This window comes from Corvus hawaiiensis, chromosome 19 (assembly GCF_020740725.1).
Source record: "Corvus hawaiiensis isolate bCorHaw1 chromosome 19, bCorHaw1.pri.cur, whole genome shotgun sequence".
Lineage (NCBI taxonomy): Eukaryota > Metazoa > Chordata > Aves > Passeriformes > Corvidae > Corvus > Corvus hawaiiensis.
This window is the reverse complement of record NC_063231.1, coordinates 558,264-583,139: the sequence shown is the minus strand read 5'-3', so window position 1 is coordinate 583,139 and position 24,876 is coordinate 558,264. Positions and strand designations below refer to the sequence as shown.

The 24,876-nt window shown below is 64.1% G+C and overlaps 4 protein-coding genes across 20 annotated transcripts in view; 2 read left to right on the top strand and 2 right to left on the bottom strand.

Annotated features, from left to right (window-relative positions):
- The window catches only part of RBFOX3 (RNA binding fox-1 homolog 3), a 140,515-nt gene extending 134,107 nt beyond the window's left edge, over window positions 1-6,408 (top strand). For 13 of the 15 annotated variants that reach the window (XM_048323806.1, XM_048323809.1, XM_048323816.1 and 10 more), the window contains 8 exons: window positions 154-246; window positions 1,209-1,269; window positions 1,517-1,570; window positions 1,854-1,986; window positions 2,504-2,543; window positions 3,120-3,181; window positions 3,473-3,551; window positions 4,399-6,408. In XM_048323806.1, the coding sequence (XP_048179763.1) occupies window positions 154-246; window positions 1,209-1,269; window positions 1,517-1,570; window positions 1,854-1,986; window positions 2,504-2,543; window positions 3,120-3,181; window positions 3,473-3,551; window positions 4,399-4,443 (567 nt within the window). In that variant the 3' untranslated portion in view covers window positions 4,444-6,408. The remainder of the gene's footprint in view (window positions 1-153; window positions 247-1,208; window positions 1,270-1,516; window positions 1,571-1,853; window positions 1,987-2,503; window positions 2,544-3,119; window positions 3,182-3,472; window positions 3,552-4,398) is intronic. The other 2 variants (XM_048323810.1, XM_048323812.1) reach the window with 2 other exon arrangements.
- An 873-nt stretch (window positions 6,409-7,281) lies between these two features.
- Window positions 7,282-11,667, bottom strand: ENGASE (endo-beta-N-acetylglucosaminidase). Its single transcript, XM_048324145.1, has 14 exons — window positions 11,555-11,667; window positions 11,257-11,333; window positions 10,946-11,147; window positions 10,492-10,640; window positions 10,245-10,402; window positions 9,927-10,075; window positions 9,616-9,781; window positions 9,193-9,296; window positions 8,867-8,975; window positions 8,593-8,765; window positions 8,226-8,380; window positions 8,024-8,126; window positions 7,818-7,932; window positions 7,282-7,706 (listed from the first exon to the last, which is right to left on the bottom strand). The coding sequence occupies exons 1-14, from the start codon at window positions 11,665-11,667 to the stop codon at window positions 7,302-7,304; spliced, it is 2,178 nt and encodes a 725-aa protein (XP_048180102.1). The 3' UTR covers window positions 7,282-7,301.
- Window positions 11,668-12,724: 1,057 nt separating this feature from the next.
- C1QTNF1 (C1q and TNF related 1) lies at window positions 12,725-17,716 on the bottom strand. Of its 2 annotated transcripts, none has more exons than XM_048323818.1 (5): window positions 17,549-17,716; window positions 15,053-15,187; window positions 14,659-14,829; window positions 14,400-14,542; window positions 12,725-14,058 (listed from the first exon to the last, which is right to left on the bottom strand). In XM_048323818.1, exons 3-5 carry the CDS (start codon window positions 14,793-14,795, stop codon window positions 13,508-13,510), a joined length of 831 nt encoding a protein of 276 aa, XP_048179775.1. In that variant the 5' UTR covers window positions 14,796-14,829; window positions 15,053-15,187; window positions 17,549-17,716; the 3' UTR covers window positions 12,725-13,507. The 2 variants fall into 2 exon arrangements, with proteins under 2 accessions (XP_048179775.1, XP_048179774.1); XM_048323817.1 differs by having other exon boundaries at window positions 14,659-14,809; window positions 17,549-17,714.
- A 713-nt stretch (window positions 17,717-18,429) lies between these two features.
- Window positions 18,430-24,454, top strand: CANT1 (calcium activated nucleotidase 1). Of its 2 annotated transcripts, XM_048323799.1 has the most exons (4): window positions 18,430-18,464; window positions 19,985-20,624; window positions 20,866-21,069; window positions 21,484-24,454. In XM_048323799.1, the coding sequence occupies exons 2-4, from the start codon at window positions 20,006-20,008 to the stop codon at window positions 21,852-21,854; spliced, it is 1,194 nt and encodes a 397-aa protein (XP_048179756.1). In that variant the 5' UTR covers window positions 18,430-18,464; window positions 19,985-20,005; the 3' UTR covers window positions 21,855-24,454. The 2 variants fall into 2 exon arrangements, with proteins under 2 accessions (XP_048179756.1, XP_048179755.1); XM_048323798.1 differs by lacking the exon at window positions 18,430-18,464 and having other exon boundaries at window positions 18,732-20,624.
- Window positions 24,455-24,876: the final 422 nt, after the last annotated feature.

Sequence of the window (24,876 nt, the reverse complement as noted above, 5' to 3'; positions counted from 1 at the left end):
CGGGGACCCCAGTCTGGGCTCTTCATCTCTGCACTGTGGCAGCCTCACCTCCTGCGCCAGCTCTCCTGATTCACCCCCTCTCTCTCTCTGTCCCCACACCCTCTCTCTGTCTCTCTCTGTCTCTTTCTTTCTCCTTTTCTCCTCTGCTCACAGGGTTTTGGGTTTGTAACTTTTGAAACTAGCACAGATGCCGACCGGGCACGGGAGAAGCTGAATGGCACCATCGTAGAGGGCCGGAAGATTGAGGTGCTCAGATAAGTGTGCTAGTGCCGTGCCATGCCTGCGTGTGCGTGTCCCCTGCCCGGGCTATGGGACGCTTGGGGGCAGCTCCGGGTCCCGGGTGCCCTAGGTAGCTGGGCCCGGCGCGTGCATGTGTCCCTGAATGTGGCACGGGAGCATGTGTGTCGGCTGCCGGGAAGGTCGTCGCTTGGCACAAGGAGTGTCTGGCCCAGAGGAACCTCTCAGGTGCACAGAGAGCCGGGGTGTCAGCTGGGGCTGCATTCTGCCTGATACAGACAAGTCTGGCAGACCCCCGTGCCCACAGCGCCGCGCAGCCACCCCATGCTCTGCAGGGAGCTTTGGGGCTCTGCCCCGCATGCCGTCCCCACCTGCTCTGTGCTGGGAGGGAGGATCCACCCGGGGCTCCGCACCTGCAGTGCCAGCAGCTGCCCAGCCCTGGAGGCTTTGATTTCTCCAAGCTTAGCACAGGGTTCAGGCTCTGCCCATTTGCCGGCAGCTCCTTGCTGGTGGCCTGGCGAGTGGTGGGAAGCAGGGTGGCACATGGCAGAGGGAGTGGGACAAAATGTCCCCAGCAGTGCTGATGGCAGAGAGGGAGCCTGGCAGGGCTCAGCAATGCTCCATGGACAAGGAAAACATCATCCAACCAAACGGGGCAGGAGCTCACAGGCAGCATGTTGCGGCTCAGCCTGAGCATGGCACCGCAGCTCTCGGGGCACCAGCCACGAGCCTGACCCACGCTCGTAGCTGGAGCACGGAGGCCTGGGCTGGCTGGAGGCACAGGCAGATCTGTGTACAGCGGAGCGGCTGCAGGCAGAGACTTGTCTCGTCTCTCTGGTGCAGCCAGCATCCTTTGCTCCGGCATCCGAAGCAGCAGCAACACGCGCTGAGCACAGCCGAACAGGCCCTGGACCACGGCCTCACCAGCTCCACGTCCCTCAGGCACTGAGCCCCCATCCCTCTCTCTCCAGGTGAACAATGCCACGGCCCGTGTCATGACCAACAAGAAGGTGGCCAACCCCTACACCAATGGTAAGGGCCAGCGTCCAGAGAGCAGGGGCTACAGCAGGCAGGGGCACTTCCAGGCACCGGCACTGGCTGCCATGAAGCTCTGGCAGTGAATGCCCTCCACGGCTGCAGGCAAATGGGAGAGCAGCTGCTCCTGCCCAGTGCAGGAGTGCAGCCCCCTGTGCCCTCCTCCTGCCTGGGGACAGGGCTGTTGTCCCTCAGAGCACCATGGAGACAGTGCCCTGTCCTCACCAGCTCTCCCTGCCCACAGGCTGGAAGCTGAACCCGGTGGTGGGAGCAGTCTACGGCCCCGAATTCTACGCAGGTAATGTCAGGCTGCAGCAGTACCTCCTGCGGGTTCCTCCCAAATGTCAGCTCTGTGCTGTGTCTGCCACTGCTCTGTGCAGTGAGCAGCCCCTGGCCCCTGGCCCTGTCCTTCGCTCCTGCCTGGAGAGTTCCCCCTATCCTATCCCCTTGCCCAGCATCCCCACAGGGCCATGTCCCTGCCAGGCTGAGGGTACAGGGGGGGTGGGCTCTGCCACAGATGCCCTGTGGGGGCTGTGTGGACCTGCTGTGGAAAGCCCACAGGTGTCCCCTCCGTCCTGCAGTAACGGGGTTCCCATACCCCACCACGGGAACGGCCGTGGCCTACCGAGGGGCACACCTACGGGGTCGAGGACGTGCCGTCTACAACACCTTCCGGGCCGCGCCGCCGCCACCGCCCATCCCCACCTACGGCGCGTGAGTACCCGTGGGGGCTGCCCGTGTGCTGCTCCGGCTCTGCATTGGCATCGCCGGGCTCTCGCACGTTGGGACCAGGCTGCAGCTCCTGCAGCAGCTGCCTGGCCACAGGCTCTGTCCCAGCCCCAGACTGCTGCCTTCAGGGTGACCCCTCTCACCAGCTTCCTGTGCACCTGTGCACAGCCAGGATGGTTGGTTTAAAGGAAGCTCTCTCCTGGCACATGCAGCTGTGATGGCACTGGCCACAGACACAGCCATGGCCATCTGTGGCCACTTGGCTGCTCCCAGCAGAGATCCTGCCCTGGGATCCTCCTCTGGCACGCCCTGCCCTTGGCTGTGCCCTCTGCTTGTCCCCAGGTCCCTGCCCAGAATCCAGACATGCCTTTGGGGCCTGGACAGCCACTCCTTGCCAGTCAGCTGCAGTGCTGAGGCAGCCCCCCCCCCAGTCACTGCCCTTACCCCACTTGACTCGTCCAGGGGCACTTGCTGGGCTCTGATGCCTCTGCCTCATTTCCAGGGTCGTCTACCAGGATGGGTTCTACGGAGCTGAGATCTACGTAAGTGACACTGTGTCCAGGGCTGGGCCATGGCGGGGACCCCATGCCAGCGCAGGGGGCAAGCGGCATCACGCGGCTCCGTGGTGGGCTCTGCCCCCCCAGCCCCTTCCCCTGGGAGGCAGCAAGAGCATGAACAGAGTACAGCTCCTCCAGAACGATGTGGGTGGCACACACCACACAGGAGCCTGTGCCCAGTGCTGTGCCCCTGCCAGCCCCCTTGCAGGGCTGGTACCATGCAGGATTTACGGCCTCAGTGCCTTACACCTGCGTTTAACCTCCATGTCTGAGGAGCCAGCAGCGATATTTCAGGCGGGCACTGAAGGATTTATCTAACGTGACACCTCATTAAAGCGAGCGGGGAGGTGACATTCTCTTCTCTGGAAATTTAATTTTTTAAGGTTAATGTTTGTGAAAGCCCCTGGGGAATGGTAATGAGGCTGGTGCATGCCCAGCGGCATTGGCACCAGCTCCCCGTGGGCCCCACCACTACTCTGTGCAGTGCCATGGGGCACCCAGCTGCCACCAACCCCACCCCCCAGTGGGTGCAGCCCCTTGACCAGTCTCTCCTCCCTGCAGGGGGGCTACGCTGCCTACAGGTACGCCCAGCCCGCAGCAGCAGCAGCCGCGTACAGCGACAGGTAAGCACCAGGCATCGCGCCTGGGGAGCTCCGTGTCACCCCCTGCACTGCCCACTCTGACAGCCCCAGCTTTTGTGTGCTGTGGGACAGGTCAGAGGCAGGCATGGGGAGGGCGTCCTGCCAACAGGGACCCCTTGCTCCCCTCAGGGCTAGGCTGGAAAGGGTTGGCACCACTGCAGGGGGAGCAGGGAGATCCTGGGGGGCTCCCAGGTGCAGCTGGGAGGGAGGGCTCTGAGGGGAGACAGGACCCCAGCTGTTGTCACTAACACCCACTGCTGTGTTTGCTTCTAGTTATGGCAGAGTGTACGCAGCAGCAGACCCCTACCACCACACCATCGGCCCCGCCGCCACGTACAGCATTGGCACCATGGTAAGAGCAGCCCCTCGGCCTTCCTCTGCTTCCCGGGGGGCTGCAGACAGCCCAGGGAGGGGTCTGGCACAGCAGCCACAGAGCCCGTGGGGCGCAGGGCAGGTGCGGGGGCTGTGGGAGGGGAGTGGGAATGGCGTGGCCCCTGCCTGGCTCTGTCTGCAGGAGAGGAAACTCCCACCCTGCACCTCTGCCCCACCGTCCCCTCACTCCCTGCACAGTCCTGCCCATGCACGCCACTTCCCACGCCACCCTAACCCTAACCCTGCCCCCCACACCAGCTGCCTGGTCAGGTTCCAGGACCCCCTCTCTCATCCCAGTGCAGGACAGTGTCCCCAGGGCCTCGCGTGCAGCCACACACGGGGAGCACTGCAGCCCCTCACGCACCACAGCTCTTGGCCAGCTCTGACAGCATCAAAGATGAAAAATTGCACTCACGGCTGGGATCTCAAAGCCAGCCTGCCTTTTTCTGCCTTTTTTTACTCCCTTGGCACCCCCAGCCCTGGGCAGCTGCTAGTGAGGGACCACGGGCACTACATCCTAGGGGTTTTCAGCTCAGTGCCACAGCAGGGATGGGGGCAGGCTCCTTGGCAGGCATGGCACAGCAGTGACACATTGGAGGCATATGGCAGCCCCTGGGGCTGTATGGCAGCCCCAGGGCAGTACCCACGGCTGCCACAGAGCCCGGGCAGCACTGGGCACCTTGGCCCTGCCTGCCCCTCACATCCCAAGGACAGCAGCAATTTGGTGTCATTTGAAAGAGGAAAAAAAAGAAGAGAAAAAAGAGAAGATCTAGGCTTTGGCTATCTCTGAATACTGATTGGCTTTTTTTTCATCTTTGATGTTGCAGGCTAGTCTATACCGAGGAGGGTACAGCCGCTTCACTCCCTACTAGCAAGACAGACCCAGCCCCCCCACCACTGCCCCCGATGCTCACTAGCACCAAACCAAACCAGGCAGACAGAGCCGAGGCCGAGCCTGCGGAGGACCCGCGGGTGCTGCCCGGGTGGCCGGGGCTGGCGCCGGGCTCTGTGGGGCCACAGCACCCCACACCCATAGGGTTACCTCAGCCGCTCCGTCCTGCCGCCTGCCCGCCTCTCCTGCACCATCTGCCTGCCCCAGGGACCGCGGGGAGTGGGGCCAGCCCTCAGCCCCAACAGCACCCTGTTCCCACAGCCGGGGTGTGGGGTCCCCCCTCTGCCCTGGCTGGGGTGCAGAGGGCTCATCCCCCCGCGAGGCAGGCGGGGGTGCTCAGCCTGCAGGGATGCTTGCTCCACAGGCGCTGGGGCTCGGGGTGACAGCAGGCCCCCAAGCAGCCCCTCTGCCCCCATAGGAGAGAGAGGAGCCAGCTGGGGTTGGTGCCAGCTCTGGGGACTGACGAGGCTGGGGTGGGTTCAGGATCCCGGGGCAGCCCCCCGGGCAGGAGCGCTGCTCTGGCCTGACCGTGCTGCTCTGCGGAGCTGAGTGTGGTGGGCTGGGCTGGGTGCGGGCCGGGGGGCCGGGATGGTGCCCGTGTGCCCCCTGGCCAGCAGCTCAGCCTGAGTGCTCCAGCGAAAGACCTGCCTCTCTTGTTTCTGTTGTAGTGAACCCGTGGCCGTTTCCTTCTGGGACCAGGAAGGGCAAAAATATCCACACACACACAAAAAAAGAACCCCAAAATATAAAAATTAAAAGCAAAGCAACAAAAATTTAAAAAAAAAACCCAACAAAAAAAAACCAACAAAAAAAACAAAGCCAAGCGGCAGCAGCCAAGTGAGTCCCAACTGTCCACACACACCGAGTGCGCGAGTCCCAGAGGAGCCGCGGCGAGCACCGGCGGTCGGATGCGCCGGAGGGACCCCCAGCGCCCCGGCCCCACAGCCCAGCAGGGAGGGAGCCGGTGCAGGCAGGCGTGAGGGTCTGCAGGGGTCCACGGGGCCCTCACCCGCCCAGGTGCAGGGCCTGGGCACCACGTCTTCCTTTCCCTGGTGCAGCAGCGCTGGGGGTGCCGGCAGAGCGCTGCGCCCTGCCCGGCTCGTGGGACCGGGTGGCGGGGTGGGGACCTGGCTTTGTGCCACCCGAGCCCCGGCGCTGACGGCCATCAGCGTGTCAAGTGTGCGAGGCCTCAGCTCCAGCGCGGAGCTGGGGCGGCGGCGCGGTGCTGAGGTATTGCAGGGGACGAGCCTCTGCCTTTTAAAGGGAACTTTTGTTAAGAGGAGCTTGCAACTCGCTTGTGACCCCTTCCCCTTCTTCCTCCCTCCATCCTTGCCACCCGCGCTCCCACCCTGCCCGGAGCAGCCCTGACCAAAGCTGGGCCAGGCACTGCCCCAGTCCCACTCCCGCTTGCTTTGTGGCACGGGACACGCTCATGGCCACCTGTCCCTGCCTGAGGCGGCGGGATGCCCCCAGCCCGGGGTGTGGGGTCTCGGCCACTGCATCATCCACAAGGGACCCACCCAAGCCGCAAGGCTGGGCTGCAGGCACACTGGGTGCGGTGCCCAGTGGCACGGGGCACTGCGGAGCCCATCCCGGGGTGCAGCGTCGTCCCGCGCCGTTACGGCTCTGCCACTCCTCGAACCTCACTTTATAGTCTGCAGACGCCCCCGACGCCCCAGCGATGAGCTCCCCCTTTTCTATTCCCAGTGTACATAGCCCTGGCCCCCGCCCCCCTGTACAAAGCTCCGTCCATCGCTGTACTGGCTTCTCCCTTACAGCACCCCTGCGCCGCCCCGGCGTGCGGGCTGGCGCCGGCCCGTCCTGTATGCTTCAAAGTGTGACCATTCTAATAAACAGTACTATTATTATTATTACTATTATTATTATTACAAGGATTATTATTATTATTATTATTGAAATTATTAATAAAGATTTCTTTCTTCAACCAGGGCGACTCAGGTTTTGACTGGTTGCGCTGCAGGGGCGCGGGGCCGTGGCTGCTACAGTGGATCTGGCCATGCTGGGCAGGGGGCCACAGCCTGTGGGCAAGTGGGGGACCCTTGGGGCTCCCAGCCTCGCCATGGTGAGGGAGCAGGGTGCTGCATGAGGAGCCCTCTCCTGGCTGGGCCAAGCCCTTCATTCTTCAAGCCATCAGGTAATATGTTCCTGAGCACCTTCCCCGCCTCAGGAGCAGCAGCTCCACTGCTGACATTGGTGTCCCTGGCAGAGCTTGCATTGTTTGGGGACAGGGCTTGGGACCCCACTGCAGGAGCACTTGCCTGCTCCTGCCTGCTAATTGCTTGCTCACCAGACTGTGAGAAAATAATAGCTGCTATAAATTTTCTCTCCTCCTCACAAGATGCTCAGGGGAGGCAGCGCAGGCTGGTGGCGCTGGGCTGGGTCCACGTTAATGAGCACAGCGGCCACCCATGCTGGGCTGCTCCTCGGGGCTGCTGCAGAGCCCCTGCTGGCAGCTCCCCATCAGGCTGAGCTCTGAGGGGAGGGGGTGTGGCTGGGCATCTTGGGATCTTAGGGCAAGTATCCCCAGCCTGTGGGCAGACAGCTTGAGGCAGTGAGAGCTACAGGAGCTGGTGGGGTTCTCAGGGCAGGTACCCCAGTCTGGGGCCACACATGTTGGGGGTCCCTGCCAGCCACTTGCAGGGTCCTGGCCAGCACCCAGTGGGCCCCCAAAGTGAGGGCTGAGCACAACCACAGGGGTGGGAGAAGAGGGACTCACCAGCCCAGGGTGATGAAAGGCAGCCTCCATCCTCTGTGTCCCCCACCCAGAGCCCACCCACCACACGGAGGAGACATGGCACAAGCTGCACCACAGTTGCTTTAATGCCCATCTGAGCTGGTGCCGCTGCCTGGCGCAGAATAGACCAGCACGAGGCGGCCCCAGCGGTCAGGGTCCACAGGCAGCTCATCCTGCAGTATTGGCTCCACCAGCAGCTCCAGCCGGCAGGACTCTCCAGGCGCTGGGCGCAGCACCGACAGCCCCACAGCACGGAACAGGCAGCCCTGGGCCAGCCCCAGCAGCTGCGGTGCTGTCTGGCCCAGGCGGCACTGGGCACCCTGGCTCAGGACACGGAACCATCTGGCACGGCCGGGCGGGAAGGACCAGCGCAGGGTGAGGCTGAGCGAGAGCTGCTCAGGCTCAGGGCCCTCCTGCCACCAGAGCTGCGAGGCCAGCACGTTGCGCACCTGCGCTGGGGAGGCTGCCATGCTGGCCATGTCCAGCACCTGCGAGGGAACCACAGGACTGGTCAGGGTCAGGGCAGGCACCCACCCACCTTCCCAGCACAAGGGTGGCACCAGGGCAGGTGTCTCCACCCAGCAGTGGCAGGCACTCACCCGGACCTCCCCGAGGAGGCAGGTGAAGGACGTCTCCTCCAGGCTGGGCTGCTGGCGGGACACAATCACAGAGAGGTCTCGTAGGCTGCAGTCCTGCAGCTCCAGCTCATAGCACCTGAGAGGGAAGAGGCAGAGCAGGAATGGTGCCAGGGAGCCCTGGCATCCCATGCCTGCCTGTGGACGCACGATGTAGGCAGGGCACTCACCGGCTGGTCCAGCCATGGGAGCCACGGTGGCAGGCGGCGAGCAGCTTGGCGAGGCCGGGTGGCGGTGCCGGCAGGAACCGGGGGTAGTGCCGGCCGTTGGGCTCTGCCAGAGGGACCCAGGTCAGGGGGCGAGGGACTGAGCTGGTCCCACACTCCACAGCAGATGCTCACTGCAGAGAGCACAGGGGGACAGGGTCCTCACCGGGCAGGGAGGTGGGGTTGCCCTCAAGGCAGATCCCTGAGTCCCAGGTGGTGACCTCCAGTGCCACTGTGAAGTCATCAGGCTGTGGCCCCTCCAGCTTGTAGAGCAGGGTCAGGAAGAGCTTGGGAGGGGCCGGCATCTGCAAAGAGAAGAGGCTGATGACCCCAAATCCACCCAGAGAGAGACAGAGACAGAGAGACAAAGAGAACGTGCATTGGGTTAGGTGTGCTGGGCAGTGTGGGCAGAGCCTGGGCATGCATGCCACAAGGCCCCAGGGCCACACAGCTCGGGCCATGCAGGCCATGTCATGCCGACATGGTGCCAGCCCAGTGCCAAGGAGGGGGCAAAGGGCTTCGCCCCAACTCACCGGACAGCCACACGCTCCTCGCCGGGGGGGATGGTCCCCTGCAGCTGCAGGGAGCTGCCCCCGCACCAGGCGTCCTGCAGGCAGCAGCTGGTGCTCAGCCTGCCCTGGAGTTCTGGGTACAGTGGCTGGATGTCCTGCGCGCTCAGGTCATACCAGGGCCCAGACTCTTCATCCTACAGCACAGGGAGAGCTGAGCTGGGGGAGCCGAGAGCAGGGACACCCCTGCTCAGCCCAGCCCAGTCCAACCAGAGCAGAGTTGTCACCCTGCACCCACCTTCCCATCCAGGAACGTGCTGGTGCCCATGCCCAGGCTGAAGGAGGTGGTGAGGGGCAGTGTGCAAATGCTGTGCGTGGGCAGGTATTCAGCCAGCGAGCCCCAGAACCTGGAGGCAAAGGTGGGAATCAGGGCAGAGAGCCGTGTTATGGTCGCTGCCCTGCACGGCCTCAGGTATTGCCTTGGCTAGGGCAGAATGGGGCCAGCTGGCTCCTGGCCAGCAGCCATGGTGTCCTGACAGCCACAGTGTCCCGGTAGCTGTGTACCACCACCCCAGGGCACTCCTAGCCCCGTTCCTCCCCCAACACCCGCCCTGCTGCCCTCACCTGTTCTCATTCTGCAGGAAGTTTTCCTTCCCCAGGTGCTCATAGACCCAGCCAGGAGCGAAGATGGCTGCGGAGAGGCCATACTGCCGGATCAGGCGCAGGGACTGCAGAAATGAGTGGTGAGCAGCGTGGGCCAGGCCACGTAGTCACCTTGCCACCTGTCCTGTCTCTGTTCCCCCCAGGTTCCACTGGCCCCGTGGTGGGGCAGGACACCACAGGGATGTGCTGCACCATCTCCCTCTCCAGGGATGGCAGCACTGGGATCCTCCAGCTCCCTCTTCATGCACAGCCAGCAGCTCTGGGATCCCTCACTCCTCACCAGTTCATCCCCAGGTTAGCAGCCCAGGGCCATCAGTGGGAGCTCAGAGCCCTGTACCGAGGCAGGTCCAGGGTCACACTCTGGCCCAGCCTTGTCACACCCACCTTGTCAGTGTCAAAGCCACCACCAATCACATCCCCACGGGCAAAGACATCAACGCCGACATAGATGTCGTTTTGGCGTGGCCCGGCAAGTTGTTGCGTGCGCTGCAGCTGCTCCTCCTTCCAGTTGTAGTTGGTGAACAGCCCATCACAGGCATCAAAGAACATCCTGGGGACAATGGTCAGAGTGGCAGGGTAGACACTGTGGCCGCACACGACCTTACCAAGGGCCAGGCAGGTTGTGCCTGACCGCTGCCATGCTGAGTTTGGGGTGGGCTCATGCCCCCTGCTCGGAACAGTTTTGCCAGCCTCACCTATTCTCATCGTTCAGCTCATTCTGCCACTTCAGAGTGCCATCCTTCAGGATGCTGTCATACCAGATCACCAGTCCTCCTGGCACGGCGCTGTGCACCTGTGCTGTCAGGTCCCGCAGGAAGAGCGGCAGGTTCCCCACCGCTGCCGCCTGTCAGGAGAGAGCAGGCATAGGTGGGTGAGGGCACAGGGTGGGGGGCTCCCCATGGGAACAGCACAAAGGCAGAGAGGTGGGCAGGGAGAGGCAGAGAGGTGGGCAGGGAGAGGCAGGGAGGTGGGCAGGGAGAGGCAGGGAGGTGAGCAGGGCCCCCATGACTCACGCTCAGCGTGTTCTCTATGTTGACCAGCCAGCCATCGAAGCGGTAGTGCTGGGCAATGCGGGCCAGCTGCTCGGCCACGGCGCCGTAGGCCTCCTCCCCACCGGCCAGGAACGCCTCACACAGCTTCTCCCCATCTGTCCACTCCGTGATGAATGTGCCTGGGGAGGCAGTGAGGGCAGCGTCAGCCGCATGTCCTGGTGAATCCACCTCACTCCTGGGGCTGGCCCAGGCTCAGCCCTGCCCTCACCCAGCACAGGGACGCCGTTCCGGTGTGCTGCATTGGTCCAGACCACGGGCGGGATGGTGACAGTGTGGTGGCTGAAGTAGACAAAGATGTCGATGTAGCGCCAGTGGTAGAAGACATAGGGGTTGCGTGTGGCCGAGCCCTGGATGAACCTGCAGAGAGGGAAGAGGGTTGGGCAGTGCAGGAAGGATGCCGAGGGATGCTGTTGGGCAGGGTAGGAGCCTGACTCACAGCCGGGAGCTGGGCAGAGCTGTGGCACTGAGCCACCTCTGAACATCCCAACCCAAGCAAGGCTCCCCAAGCACTGGTGCCAAGAGCCAAACACCCCATCCCTGCTCACCTGCGGCTGAGCCGGCAGGAGATGTGTCAGGCAGAAACAGAAGTGCCTCGAGGTTTGAGACATTGAGCTCCTCTGTCACACCTCCCTTCGTAGCTCCTTGTCACACCTAGCACGTACCTGTCCTCCAAGTAGCCGCCACGCATGTCATGGCACACCAGTGTCCGGGGCCTCCTGCTGTGGAGTGGGGGCTGGCGCTTGGCCAGAGGCACGGCTGACACGTTGAACTCGTCATTGCTGTTGGGCTGCCAGGCCAGCAGTTCCTCCAGTCCGGACAAGAAGAAGCTGATGGGCTCCGTCGTCTTCGTGTCGAAGTACCTTGCTAGGAACGATGGGGAGACAGGACAGGGTCAGCCGTGAGCACTGCCGTGCAGCTCGGTACCGCGCCGACACCGTGCCCATCCCGGCGGGCCCTCCTCACGGTGCCTCACCTGGCAGGGGCTGCGGGCGGTCGCTGATGGTGTCGTGCAGGACAGTAGTTCCCTGGATGTCCGCCGCCGGCTGGAAGCTGCCCCGGGAGGTGGGTGAGGGCCGGGCTGGGCCAGCACCGCGGCCAGCGCCAACCGGGCCCTGCCAGCCCCGGCACCGGTCCCCATCACGGTCCCGGTCCCGATCCCCATCCAGGTCCCGGTCCCGATCCCCATCCCGGTCCTGGTGCCGGGCCCCGTCCCCGTCCCCATCCCGATCCCGGACACGATCGCGGCCTCGGCCCCGGTCGCCGCCATCCACCTCCGCCGCCGCCGCCCGGCCCGCTCCGCCTCCGCCGGCCCCTCCGCCCCGGCCCCGGCCTCGGTTCCCGTCCTCCTCCCGCGCCGCGCGGGCCCCTCCGGCGCCTCCGCCATGGCGCTGCCGCCGCCGCCGCCGCCGCTGCCGCACTGACGGCGCCGCCGCCGCCGCCGGGCCCGGCTCTCCCGGGGGCGCGGCCCCGGAGCTCCGCCCGCCCCGGCCCCGCACCGCCCCCGGCCCCGCCCGCGCCCGTGCCCCGGAGTGGGACGTGTCCTGGGACGGGCCGCGTGTGGTGGGATAAGGACGTGTGTGCTGGGATGGGACATGTGTCCCGAGATGGGCTGAGTGTCCTGGGACAGGGCCACGTATCTTGGGATGGATTTTGTGTCCATGGATGGAACGTGTGCCCTGGGAAGGGCTGCATGTCCCGGGAAGAAACTACAGGCCTCTGAATAGATTGTGTGTCCTGGGCTAGAACATGTGTCCCAGAATGGGAATCCGTGTGCTGAGATGCAACCTGTGTCTATACCAGGCCCTGCTGTGCAGTCTGGGCTGGAGATGGTACCTGGGCCCAGGGGCCAGTGTGGCCAAGGAGCTTTGCCCATGCCATCAGACAGGGCTAGGGCCCTGGGCTGATGCCCCCACCCCACAGGCACAGCAGTGAATGGCCTGACCAGCCTCACTTGGCCCCCCACCATCCACCTTCTCCCCACATGTGGGGCCAGGGCTCTATTTAAGGTCATCTTCAGTCCCCCCAGCCTGTTCCCCTCCCTCCTGTGCTTGGGGTGCTGGTTTCCAGCTGCAGCCCTGCTCAGCCCAGCCACGGACGCACCAATCCAGACCCTGACACCCAGCTTCATCCCAGACCTATCTCCTCTCTGAGGATGTGCCAGATAACCTGGACTCCTGACAACCCTGCCACCCTTCCCAGCCTGTCCCGTTCCCAGGCTGACAGTTCTGTCACTGCACTCAGCTCCTGGCCCTTGGGGCACAGCTGGCCCCTGCAGTGCCTGGCACAGGTCTCCCGGCTCTCCAGGGACAGTTTGTTCTTCCCTCTCCACCCCAGCTCAGCAGCACCATGCCAGCCCACAGCTCTCGGGGAGCCCCTGCACCCCTGGAACAGAAGCCTGCCCTGAGTCCCTCCACACAGACAAAGCAAGAGGACACTGAGGGTGTGAGCAAGGCTGGAAATGTGGGGTGTTTAATGTGGCACGAGCTGAATGGGGGGGTCAGCATGCTGGCCCACACTACTGCTGCATCTACGCAAACATGAGGCCTGGCCAGCAGATAACCTAATGGAAGAGGAAGTGGCTGAGGCTGAAGGCCCCCCGCCCAGGGCTGCTGGTGGGGAGCGAGCCCTTCCTGAGCAGAGGCTGCGGCGAGCAGTGACGGGATCTGCAGAGGGAAGTGACGCTGTTCACTCCCCGCCGGGGTACCCAGCCCCCCACTGCAACACCTGCACTGCGGAAGGAAAGAGGACCCGTAGTGGTTTGTTGCCTTTCCTGATGGCGCTGAGCACCTTCTGCCCATTCCAGCCGGGGAGCACGGCCTGGTGCGAGGAGGAACACGGTGCAAGTGTCTGCCCGTCCTCACACCGGGGCACCAGCAGTCACACCAGGTTCTGCTGGTGCCAGCTCAGCCAGTGCCATGACAGGCTGTGCCTGGCAAACCCAGCTCTGGAGTGGGGAGAGGGGCTGAGCCCCCTGCCCACCCCAGGTGAGCAGCTGCTGCCTGTTCACTAATGTGGCAGGGGCTTAAAATTGCTCCAACTCTTCCAGCTGTGTCTGGTTGGCCTTGAGGCGCTGGAGTGAGGGAATTCACACGCTGGTGCAGCTGCTGGGGGTAATGGCACTAGGGTGACTAACAGCATAATAGGCGTGGCACTCCTGGGATGAGAGGGACAGGGGCTCCTTGGCCACCTGGCCTGGCACATGAGGAGCAGGAGGGGCCTGGTGCTCAGGGGTCCCCACTGTACTTGATGAGGTGGCCGCTGAAGGTGATGTAAGTGTCGTACTCATCGCTGAAAACAGCGTTCTCACGCTCGCCCTTGTAGAGCCGCACCCAGACCTCATCCTGCTCCTTCAGCTCCAGCATGACGCTCTGGCTCTGCATGATGCTGCGGTCGCTCACCTGGGCGTAGAGGATCACCACCTCCGCCCCGTTGCGCATGATGTGCAGGTACGTCTCCTTCTGGTTCCAGGTGTGCACATTGAGGCTGAAGTAGTAAATCCCGGGGATGTAGCAGTAAAACTTGCCCGTGAACATGTTGAAGTGGTCGTAGAGGTTGACAAACTCCGTGTCGAAGATGAGGGTCTGGTAGTAGTCGTTACTGTGCAGGGGTTTCTTGCGGCCCACGGAGAAGGCGGCGTAGTGGCTCTTGCAGCGCTCCCCGGGGGCGCCCATGCTGCCCTTCTGTCCCTTGGGCCCTGCATGGCCCCTGCTCCCGGCCACCCCTGTCTTGCCGAACTTGCCCTGCATGCCACGCTCACCGCGGTCCCCCTTCTCTCCTGGGCAGAGCAGGAGGGAGAGTTGGGCTGTCAGGCAGGCGCCAGCACTGAACCCAGCGCCCTGAAAGCCCCTTCCCCAGAGACGGATAGGGGGAGCAGGGACCCACCAGTCCTGCGCCTGCCCCTCCCCAGGCTCTGATGCTGCTGCCCAGAGGCCACCAGAGCAGGGGCTGTTCACACCCCAGTGTGGCTCCTGCCCTCTGTCTGTGCAGGGCATGGGACCACTGGCACCACCCCAGTTTCTCACTCCCAGTCTGTGCAAGAGCTGGCACTGTGAGCCAGCACAGCACTGGAATTGGGGCAATGCCGACAACACAGCGTAGGGTCCTGCCAGCCCTCACCTTTCAGGATGGTCATGTTGATCTGAGGCAAGGGCTGGTACTGGGGGTAGAAGCGCTTTTCGGGTGGGGGGCAGCAGCGGACACAGCGGGGCTGTGGGCGCAGCTCCTCCTGGGCACCGTCAGCCTTCTGCTCCTGTGTGGCCCTGGCAAGGCAGAAAGCAAAGCACAACAGGGAGCTATGGTGGGGCGGGGGCCCTCTGCGGTGTCAGGGCTGCCCTGGCCCCTGCTGCAGAGCACCCTGGCTCTGGGGTCCCCTCACCTGGCAGCTTGGTGCTGGGATGGGGCCTCATTGGGGTCTGTCCACCATCGTTGGTCAGGGATGGAGCTGGTCTGGCTCCCCACAGGGCAGGGCAGCAGGAAGATGAACAGGACACCATGCACCCACAGCCCCTCCATGCCTTGGCAGTGCCCTGTGAGGTGCCAGGGACAGCTGAGGGGGACAGGCATGCGGAAATGCCCAGCCCAGCCATGCCCCAAGCTTTCCTGGGACACTGCATAGCCCCAGGCTTCCAGCTGGGCTGTGAGACACAGTGTCACCCCAGTGAGCACCTCGGGAGACCCACGTTGGGGCAGTTAGGGGGCTCTGGGCTCACCAACATGAGGCTGCAGCCTTGCAGCCCCTGAACCCTGGCACATACGGTAGAGGAGATTACCTTGGGAGCTGAGAGTGGAGCAGAGCAGCAGCCTCTGACCGGCCAAGTCCTGGACCAAGCACTGCTGCTCCTGCTCAGCCTGACTTCAGCTGCCTCCCATGGATGCCCAAGAGCAGCAATTTAGGGTGTCAGCACCTGAAAAATTACAGACAGCTCAAGATGCCATGGGGCAAATACCAGGGTGCAACCCTGCCTGTGTGTGGGACCCCAGCTGGGCCCAGAGAGGGTGTCTGCACCCCACTCCTGCGAGAGGCTCCAGTGCCCTGGGGGCTGCCAGCCGACGGGTTTGCAAGGGGACAAGACCCTCTCCTCCAGAAAGAGGAATGTGGGCTGGCAGCCCTACCTGGGAGCTGGCTGCCACAGGGAGAAACCTTTCTGAGAGCCCACATCCTGTATGGGGCCAAAACCAATATTTGCAGTGGTGGTGGGACTGTGGCCCAGCCCGGGCACTTTGTGGCCCCTCCCCACATTATCAAAACCGTATCTGCTGGAGACGTGGGGCCGGGCACGCAGCACCTTGCCCTTTGGCCCCGAGACACCAGGACAGCCTTGGCCAAACAGGGGTGTAGCACTGCCCAGAGCTGGGCATCCCGTGGCAGCAGGGTCAGAGGTGGTGCTGGGTCACGGAGCCTGCCGGGATGGGGATGGCTGCTACGCAGGCTCCTGTCCCAGCCAGGTGCCTCCCTGGGTCGGGATATGGGTGTGGCATTTGCTGTTCTCCCCTCCCAAACACCTCCCATGGCACCGCCTGGCTCTGCCAGCATGCCAGAGCACCGGTCCCAAGGCGCAAAGGGCCCTCACAGCCCTGTCCTGTGTTCTGCAGCTGAGCCAGGCCATTAATGATTTTGAGGCAGAATCCTGTTGTTTTGGTGAACGCCTGCTCTCAGAGCCCCGGGGTCGCCAGTCAGTGATGGGTGGCTGTCACCGTTGTCCCCAGGTGTGGGGTCTGGGGACCGCCGCAGCGGGTGCGGAGGGCGTTTGAGGCCGGGGCGGATGCCTGGATTATGAGTCACTGGAGCTGGGAGGGGGCGGAGGGATCGGGAAAGGTTCCAAAGGGCTTTTCCTGCTGCTCAAACCCTCTGCCGAGGGCCTGGCCTTCATACACTTCCGGGTGCCTCTGTCTCTCCATCTCTCACCCCGTTGTTTCGTGCTGCCAGGTGTGGAGGGAGACATGGAGGAGGCCAGCCAGGGGCTTGTGAGCAGCTGTCACCCAGGGGAGCCTTGGCCCTGGCTCTGCTCACCCTGTCTGGCCTCCGGCTGCACCAGACGCACAGCACTGGACATGGCACGGGCCAGCCGGGGGTTTGGGAAGCCTGTGGCGTTCCCTCAGCTCTGGGACCATCAAACCAGGCTTTCCTCTGGGACATGGAGCAGGCTTGGCCCTGGGGAAAACAGAGTGTCACAGGGAACTGCTCTAGGAGGAGAAACCCTTCACCAGGAAGTTCCCATGGTGGAAGGCAGTGCTTCCCAGGCTGCTGGGAGCAGAGGCGAGTGTGCGGTGGGTGCAGGGTGCTGTCAGCAGCACACGGGGTTCGCTGGGCCCCCGGTGTGTCCCCCCTGCACCCCTCGGGTGTGCTGGGCGGGAGGTGCCCGCCTGCGCACAGGCACACACGGCCCTGCCGAAGGACGCGGGTTTTCCATCGGGGTTGGATGCTCTCCAGGAGCAGTCAGAGATTTAAACTCAGTGGCTGCAGAAGCCTTGGGACTGCAATCGAAACATCCCAAAATACATTCCAGGTGGAGATAAAGGCTAGGATGAAACGGAACAAGCCCTAGGGGAGGGATGAGGGGCTTGGGGCGGTGTGGAGGCAGCAGGACCTGCCTTCCCATCTCACCCTCTCCCTTCAGGATGGTGGATACCAACTTCCCTGCACCACAACCACTGTGCCTCTGGGGTCCTGCTGGTGGGCCAGGTCCCCCAGTTTCTGCTGCAGATGCTGGAATGGTTGCAGAGACCTTTTTTTTTCCCTGGAGCAGGGCAGACCCGGCAGGCAGCAGAGCAGGGGCTGCATGGGGCAGATGTGGGGAAGGACCATGGGGTAGTTGCAGCCCTCCAGCTCCTGTAGCACCAGCAAGACGTTGTGCTGGGGACCCCAACGGCCACTGTGACCCCCACAGAGATGCCGAAGGTGGCCCGGCATGGGCTTGATGTGTTCGTAGCGATGGGTTTTTTGGGAACGCAGGTGGGGCAGGGCTGGGGGGGATCTGTGTCCTCCCAGAGCCGCCGTGGGTCGGGCTGTGCCCTCAGACTCCTGTGAGGCTCAGCCGTGTGGTCCCCACTGCTCCTTCGCAGGCAGGGCAAGGGCCTCACTCGACTGGGGGGGCACAGGGACCGGTCCGCCTCGCTGATCGTGAGCCAGGACACCGAGCCCCTGGCGAGGCGGAGCCGCCTCCCGGTGCCTGGGCACCGCGCCCGCAGAAGGGCGCACAGCGCGCTGCAGCTCCGGGCCGGATCGTCAGGGCTGCGGCGCCCTCCCAAAGCTGCCCCCCACCTACCTCTGGGGCAGGGCCTCTCCCTCCGCGGCGCTGCCTTTGCTGCCCTAGAGCATCGCCCGGGTCAGCGCGGAGCCTGCCCACGGCCGATCGCTGCCTCCCGCTCCGGAGCCGCCTCTCCTCGCTCGGCCCGGGCGGAAATACACTTTTTAGAAGCGCAAGAGGCAGCGAGGCGCGGGACGAGGCTCGCAGCCCTCCCCCGCCAGATGTGCGCCCGCGGCCGCCTTAACTATGTGCGCTCCCGGAGCGGCCGCCTCAGCCGTTTGTGCTCCGGGGCCGCGGACGGGCAGCGGAGGCGGCACGTGCCAGCGGCTCCGCAGAGCCGGTGCGGGGCCCGGGATCCCGGAGGGTGCAGCGGGCCCCGGCACAGGACCTTGCCCCATGCTGGCAGCGCCGAGGCCGTTCCCAGCCCCGAGGGCACCACGGCCAGCACAGCCCCACCGGGCTCCAGCCTTTGACAGCCGGACACGCACACGGGTCCGAACGCCCGGGGCTAGGTCTACCCTGCTGCCCCACCCCGAGCGGCGGCGGGACATAGGGGGCAACCAGGACAAGGACAGAATGTGTTGCGGGCTGGGGCAGGGCAGCACTGGGGTCATGCCTGCCGGGCAACCGGGCTGTGCCCACCCCGCAGAGCCGGCTCGGCCCCCGCACTGCCCCCGCCGCTGGGCTCCGGCCGCGCGAGCGCGACGCCCGGCTCCGGCGGGCCCTGCTCAGCGCGGACCACAGCTCCCGGCAGACCCCGCGGCGCAGCGGGAGGGGCGGTGGAGTGCGGTGACGCGCGGAGTCTCCTGGGATTTGTAGTTTCTGCGGCAGACGTGGAGGTCTGGCCGCTCCCAGGCGCGGCGGCGGCGCGCGGGGCCGCCGGGAGCTGTAGGCGGCGGCGGCGGCGGCTGCGCGCGGGGGAGGCGGCGCCGCGGTGAGCGGGGACACGGGCGGGGGGCGCCGGGCCGGGCCGGCGGGCGGGGGGCTCCACCGGGCGGGGGCACCGCGGACCTCGAGCACGCTGCCCGGGCCGCAGCGGCGGGGTCTTCGGGGCCGTGCCCCGCGCGGAGGTCCCGGGGGCGCGGAGGACCTCAGGGCCCCGCTCAGTCGGGCGATGTCTCGGCTGCCCGACAGCTCGCCCGGGGAAGGGGCGCGGGGGTCCTCGAGGGGAGCGTCCCGTGTCCATGTCCGGGGGTGTTGGAGGGTCCCCGTGTCCATGCCCGGGGGTGTTGGAGGGTCCCCGTGTCCGTGCCCGGGTGTGTCCGTGACCGTGCCCCGACGTTTTGAGGGTTCCCCGTGGCCGTGCTCAGAGCGGGCGCTGGGGTCCCTACAAACGCGGTGGGGGTCAGTGCACCGAGAGGGGTCCCCGGGGCTCTGCCGAGGGCCACGCTCCGGGATCCCGACAGGGCAAGAAGCGCTCCCGTCCCCCCGATCCGTGGGCTCCGTGCCTGTGCCCCCCCGGAGCTCCCCTGTCCGGGGCCGGCCCCCCACGCTCAATGCCGCCTCTGTTTGCCACTCGGGCTGCTGAAAGGCACATTGAGACCCTGCGGGATGGGCCCTTTGTAGAAAGCCGTGGGATGGCAGCTGGGGATCTCTGCCCCGGGCTGCATGGCACGGGGTGAGCACGGGTCCAGTCCCGGGTGGCTGCTAGCCGCCCGGAGTGCCCGTCTGCGGGAGCCCGGGTCGCTGCCACGTCCTCTGTGCTGCAGGGAGGGAGGTGGCAGCGAGGGGCATTGTCGGCACCCCGGGCCCATGGGTGGGCACAGCCCAGGGTGGGCTCACGATGCTCACATACGTGGAGGACACGCTGTGAGCCTGGGCAGGGATGAGGGGCTCCTGTGTCTGTAAGGCTGGGCAGGTCAGGGTGTGTGTCCCTTGGACCTGGGCGCTGCTCTTCCTGCTCAGGTGTGGGCATCCTGCTTGGGCGGAGCTGCCACGTGTCTCCCAGTGTCCCTGTGTGCCTGGGGACGAGCTCATGCCTCATCAGTGGGGTCGGTTCCTGGGGCTGTGGGAGCTGGGCCAGGCTGCCCAGACACTCTGGAGGGAGTAAGAGTCATCCTTGCCACCCGAGGGGAACCCACTTCCTCCCAGGACTCTGTGGGGACGTGCCCCAGGACACCGTGACACGGGGCTCACCTTGAGCCAGATGCCTCAGCTTGCTGCCTGAGCTGCAGTGACCATGGGACAGGTAGAGGTGCTGGGCAGGTCATGCAATCCTGCCAGTATGCTGGGGCTCCTGGTCAGGGGGTGCAGAGGGAGCCAGGTGAGAGGAGCTGAGAGTGATTCCAGCAGCAAACAGCCCCTGGGCATGCTGGCTCTTACCTGCATGAGGTGGGAGCACCTTCTGCTGCAGGAGAGGGGATGGGGCCCCTCGTGGCTGTGTTCTGCTGTCCCTCGAGCTCAGTCAGCACCAAATCCAGCTCTTTGACCTTCTCTCTCCCCTCTTGCCACCAGGTTCTCCTCGCCCCCACTCTGATGCCAGTCCCGCCCTGCCATGAGTCTATGAGCCCCCTCCGGATCAGCGTGGGTGGTCTGCCCGTCCTCGCGTCCATGACCAAGGGTGCTGACCCCCGCTTCCGACTGCGCTGGAAGGCCATTGTGCTGTCCTCAGCCTGCGTGGGGTTTGTGCTGCTGCTCTTCTGCCTGCACCGTTCCTCCCCAGCACGGCATGGCCCCCCCAGCCCTCGCACCTGGCAGCTTGGCCTGCAGACAGGGGACCGCTACAATGACACCTACCCGCTGTCCCCCCCCCAGAGAAACCCTGAGGGCGTGCGCTACCGCATCGGCGTCATTGCAGACCTGGACACGCAGTCCCGGGGCTCCCAGGAGCACACCTGGTTCAGTTACCTGAAGAAGGGCTACCTGGTGCTGTCAGACAGTGGGGACAGAGTGACAGTGGAGTGGGACAAGGATGAGAGCATGCTGCAGTCCCACCTGGCTGAGAAGGGCCGGGGCATGGAGCTCTCAGAGCTGGTGGTTTTCAATGGGAAGCTGTACGCAGTGGACGACCGGACAGGTGTGGTCTACCAGATCGAGGGCAACAAGGTGGTGCCCTGGGTGATCCTCCCGGATGGGGATGGTACTGTGGGGAAAGGTGAGCTCCCATCCTGCCCCGTGGAGCCCTTGGCTCTTTTCAGCTTGGTGGGGTGGGGTGCCCCTTTCCTGTGACCTCTGAGCCTGGCCAAGACAGGGCAATTCCTGCCAAAGGACCAGCTGGCTGCAAGGGGGACACTGTGCTCAGCACCAGGCTCTGGGGTGTAGGGTTTGGGGTATGTGGGACAGTCTGATGACCCCGTGCTGAGTGAGCCCCCCTCACGCCATTCTTTCCACCACAGGCTTCAAGGCAGAGTGGCTGGCAGTGAAGGACGAGCACCTGTATGTGGGAGGACTGGGCAAGGAGTGGACCACCACGACAGGGGAGGTGGTGAACGAGAACCCCCAGTGGGTGAAGGTCATTGGCTACAAGGGTGATGTGAGCCACGAGAACTGGGTGACAAACTACAACACGCTGAGGGCTGCAGCGGGGATCCGGCCCCCAGGTATAGAGCAGGGCAACCTCCTGCCACCCCATATCCCACACCAGAGCTGTAGTCAGCTCCCCAAGGATACTGGCACTGGGTGAGATTTGAAGGCCGCTGGAGGCCAGAGATCTCCCCTTGTCCTGGTCATTTTCCTCTGCTGCCTGTGCCAGGAGCAGCTGAAGGGTGGCTCAGCCGGCATTGGGCCTGGCAGCCGGGCTCCCAGGCAGAGTGGGGTGTGCTGGGTGCCCCTGCCTGGCTCTGGGAGGAATTGGGAGGCTGCTGCCAGGCAGTGGGGCAGGAGAAGGCAGAAGAGTTCATAGGGGATGCCTGTGCAGGGCTGTGGGGTGTTTTGGAGGGCAAGGGAGAGGGTCCCGCCCCAGCGTGGCTGGTGCCCCTGTGGCCTGTGTGGTCACACTCCACTTCCTGCCGCAGGGTACCTGATCCATGAGTCGGCCTCCTGGAGCGACACGCTGCAGCGCTGGTTCTTCCTGCCGCGCCGCGCCAGCCACGAGCGCTACAGCGAGAAGGCGGATGAGCAGCGAGGCACCAACCTGCTGCTGAGTTCCACCCAGGACTTTGGGGATGTGACAGTGGGGCGTGTGGGCGAAGTGGTTCCCACCCACGGCTTCTCCTCCTTCAAGTTCATCCCGGACACGGATGACCAGATCATCGTGGCGCTAAAATCAGAAGAGGACAATGGCAAGATCTCCAGCTACATCATGGCCTTCACACTGGACGGGCGCTTCCTCCTGCCCGAGACCAGGATTGGAAGTGTGAAGTACGAGGGCATTGAGTTTATTTAACAGACAGCTGGACCGAGTGGAGGCGTGCGGGCGGCTGAGGGGTGTGGGCAGGCTGTGCTAGGCTGCTCCCAGCCCGGGGTCCGTGAGGGATGTCAGGCAGCGCTCCCAGCTCTGTCCTTGGCCCTGGGCTCTTCTGTAAAGTGTTGGCTGAGCTGCAGCAGGTGTGGTGCAAGTGTTTCGGCAGTGGCACCTGGTGGCAAGGGACCGCCACCACAGGGTGCTCCCGCCCCGGGGACAGTGTCCACATCCTGGAGTGCTGGTGCCCAGGCCGGCCCCGCTGCAGCCCTTAGCGCCCAGCCCTGAATTGCGACAGAACCATCTGCAGTGGCTCTGGTGATGTCTGCGCTCTGGGTTTGCAGCTGAGCCCCAGCTCTACTGCTCTGCCTTGTGTGCCACGAGGCTCCCTGGGTAGAGGGGGAGGGTGTGCAGCCAGAGTGGGTCAGACTTGGGGAATTTCATCAGGCTTTTTCTCCAGAAGCTGGTTTTCCTTCCCTTTTCCCTTAAGCTGGGTGAGGTGATTGCTGGCATGACACTTCTGTTTCAGAGAAAAGTCTCCCATGGGAGGGGACAGTGTCTGTGTCCCTGTGCTCCTGTGACCGCAGGGGATGCGGTGGTTCCCTCACTGCTGTGGTTCCAGCACAGTGGCTGTGCCTATGGGGCAGGGGGAGCAACTGTGGGTGATGGGGCCACCAGCTGTGGCCAGATGTAATGTGGGCCCATCCCAGTGCCATTCCCAGGCCGCACCCACGGAGGTGTGTGTGTGCTGGCCCTGTGTCTTCTCCAAGCCCTGGCTGCACATGGCTCTGGCCCCAGAAATGCCTCTGGCCCCAGAAATGCCTCCAGCCCCAGAACTGTAGCTCTGGGAAGAGCTGAGCCCCATACAGGAACCGCTGGGAGCTGGCAGCAGTGCAGCTGTGCTGTCCAAGGGCTGCCGTGCTCGGTGCAGGAGCAGAGCCAGGAGCCAGTTGTGCTTCCCAGAGCCGGCAGCAGCTGAGAAGCATTGACAGCAGCCCAGGGCTTTGGCCAGGGAGCCCTCCCCATGCTCGCCAGCATGTTGTGAAATCGCAGCTGCAGCCTGTGGCCCCCAGGAGGAACTTGCATGGTTTCAGGAGCCAGAAGTGTCAAAGGGGCATCTGCTGGCCCCAGGACCCTCCTGACCCGTCTGACGAGGGGGCTGCAGCTCCTGGCCTGCCAGCGCTCCCTGGCTCAGCCCTACCCTGCCCCAGGTCATAGGGCAGCATATCCTCACACCAGGACCAGTGTTTGGCTCTGTAGTGTCCCCAGTTTGGTCCCCTTTAACACTGTCCCTGGGGCAGGTCTGCCAGCAAGTAGGGCTTCAGAGAGCTGGGCCTGGCCACCGTGGTTTGGGGGGTCCTTGTGCCCCCTGTATCCCTCTGTCATGCCCTGGCACTGCTGTGCTGTGCCATGCTCAGGGAGGGAGAGGGCCTGTTGGTGCAGCAGTCAGGCTGTGGTTTGGTGGAAGGATCCACAGAGTGGCTGGGGCCCTCCCATGAACCCAGCCAGGCTGCTCCCCCCATCCCTGTTTACAGTGTCAGCACCTCCATGAGCCATGCAGAACGTGAACGAGGCCAGACATGTGTTTTCATTTAGCCCAGACAATGACTCGGCCTGGGCTGCGAGCGGATGCGCTTGTCTCTAGACGTGGACCTGTCCCCAGTGCTGTGGGGACAGTGACCTGGCTTTGGCCCCTGCACGTGGCCTCGGGATCGTGCAGCACCCGGCCCAGGGCACCCAGGATGCATTTGCAGCCCACACTGGGTGCCAGCTGGCCACAGTCCATGACAGCCACTCAACCATCGCTTGGCAGTCTCTCCTGGCCTCACTCACCCTCCTAGCCCAGCGCTGGCAGCTCCACAGCACCTGTTACGGCCCCAGGGCTGTGCCAGTGGCTGTCCCTGCTACCTGGTCCCTTCTTGTCCTCTGGGCTGAAGCATCCCTGGGCCCCTGCTCTCAGCATTGCGCTGCCCTCAGAGCAGCAGCACCACTGCTTCAGGCAGCTGGACCAGCAGGGATCCTGCTGCTGTTGAGCCCCACGGTGGAGTTGGTGACCTGGAGCCCCATCTCCAGGTGTCATCCAGCATCCCAGCGCTGTCAGTGCTGTCACCTCCCACGTGTTCCCTGCAGGCTCAGCCAGGGTTTGGGCCAAGTCCAGCTGCCCAGTTCTGCTGTTCCTCATCCTGGAGGCCGAGCATCTCTATTCCTTCCCTCTACTGTGAGTATCCGTGGCAGTGCTGTGGCAAGAGGCTGGCTCAGGAGCAGCTTCTGTGACCATGGTGGTGGCTGTCCCTGCCAACACATGCCCATGACAACTGGCCCAGCTGTGCCTGAAAGCTGTGTCCCTGCCCATTCCACGGGGACAAAGGCACTGCTGGGGAGGTGGAGCACACTCAGCAGCCATCCAGGCACAGAGTATGGGTACAGTGACAGCAGCAGCATCTCGGCACCTCCACGATGACACAATGTGTGGGTTTTGACTGGGATAGAGTCTGTTTTTTCCATCTTAGATGGTGTAGGGCAGTGTTTTAGATTTGTGCTGGGAACAATGTTGATAACAGGGATGTTTTTGTTACTGCTGAGCAGCATTTGCACAGCTTGAGGCCTGTTCTGCTCTTCAACCCACCAGTGAGGGGCTGAGGGGGGGCACAAGGAGTCGGGAGGGGACACAGCTCACCCAAGGGATATTCCACACCGTATGGCATCATGCTCGGCATGTAGAGCTGGGGGAAGAAGGAGGAAGGAGGGGACATTCAGAGTGATGTTGTTTGTCTTCCCAAGTCACCATCACGTGCTGGAGCCTCGTTGCTCTGGGGATGGCTGAGTACCTGCCTGCCATGGGGAGCGTGAAGGAATTCCCTGCTTTGCTTATGTGTGGCTTTTGCTTCACCCGTAAAACTGCCTTTCTCTCAGCCAGCAGTTTTCTCCCTTTCACCTTCCCAGTTCTCTCACCGACCCGCTGGGAGGAATGAGCCAACAGCAGTTGGGGGCTGAGCTGCCCACCAGG

Bases quoted from the DNA above. Each gene is read 5' to 3' on its own strand.
- C1QTNF1 (XM_048323818.1), bottom strand. From the start codon at position 14,795: ATGGAGGGGCTGTGGGTGCATGGTGTCCTGTTCATCTTCCTGCTGCCC. The intron at 14,543-14,658 runs GTGAGGGGACCC...CTGCCTTGCCAG, and splicing joins TCCCAGCACCAAGCTGCCAG to GGCCACACAGGAGCAGAAGG. The intron at 14,059-14,399 runs GTGAGGGCTGGC...TGCTCTGCCCAG, and splicing joins CAACATGACCATCCTGAAAG to GAGAGAAGGGGGACCGCGGT.
- ENGASE (XM_048324145.1), bottom strand. From the start codon at position 11,667: ATGGCGGAGGCGCCGGAGGGGCCCGCGCGGCGCGGGAGGAGGACGGGA. The intron at 11,148-11,256 runs GTGAGGCACCGT...CATCGTTCCTAG, and splicing joins CCGCCCGCAGCCCCTGCCAG to CAAGGTACTTCGACACGAAG. The intron at 7,707-7,817 runs GTGAGTGCCTGC...GTTCCCTCGCAG, and splicing joins GCCTCCTCGGGGAGGTCCGG to GTGCTGGACATGGCCAGCAT.
- CANT1 (XM_048323798.1), top strand. From the start codon at position 19,892: ATGGGGCCCCTCGTGGCTGTGTTCTGCTGTCCCTCGAGCTCAGTCAGC. The intron at 20,625-20,865 runs GTGAGCTCCCAT...TTTCCACCACAG, and splicing joins GGATGGTACTGTGGGGAAAG to GCTTCAAGGCAGAGTGGCTG. The intron at 21,070-21,483 runs GTATAGAGCAGG...TTCCTGCCGCAG, and splicing joins AGCGGGGATCCGGCCCCCAG to GGTACCTGATCCATGAGTCG.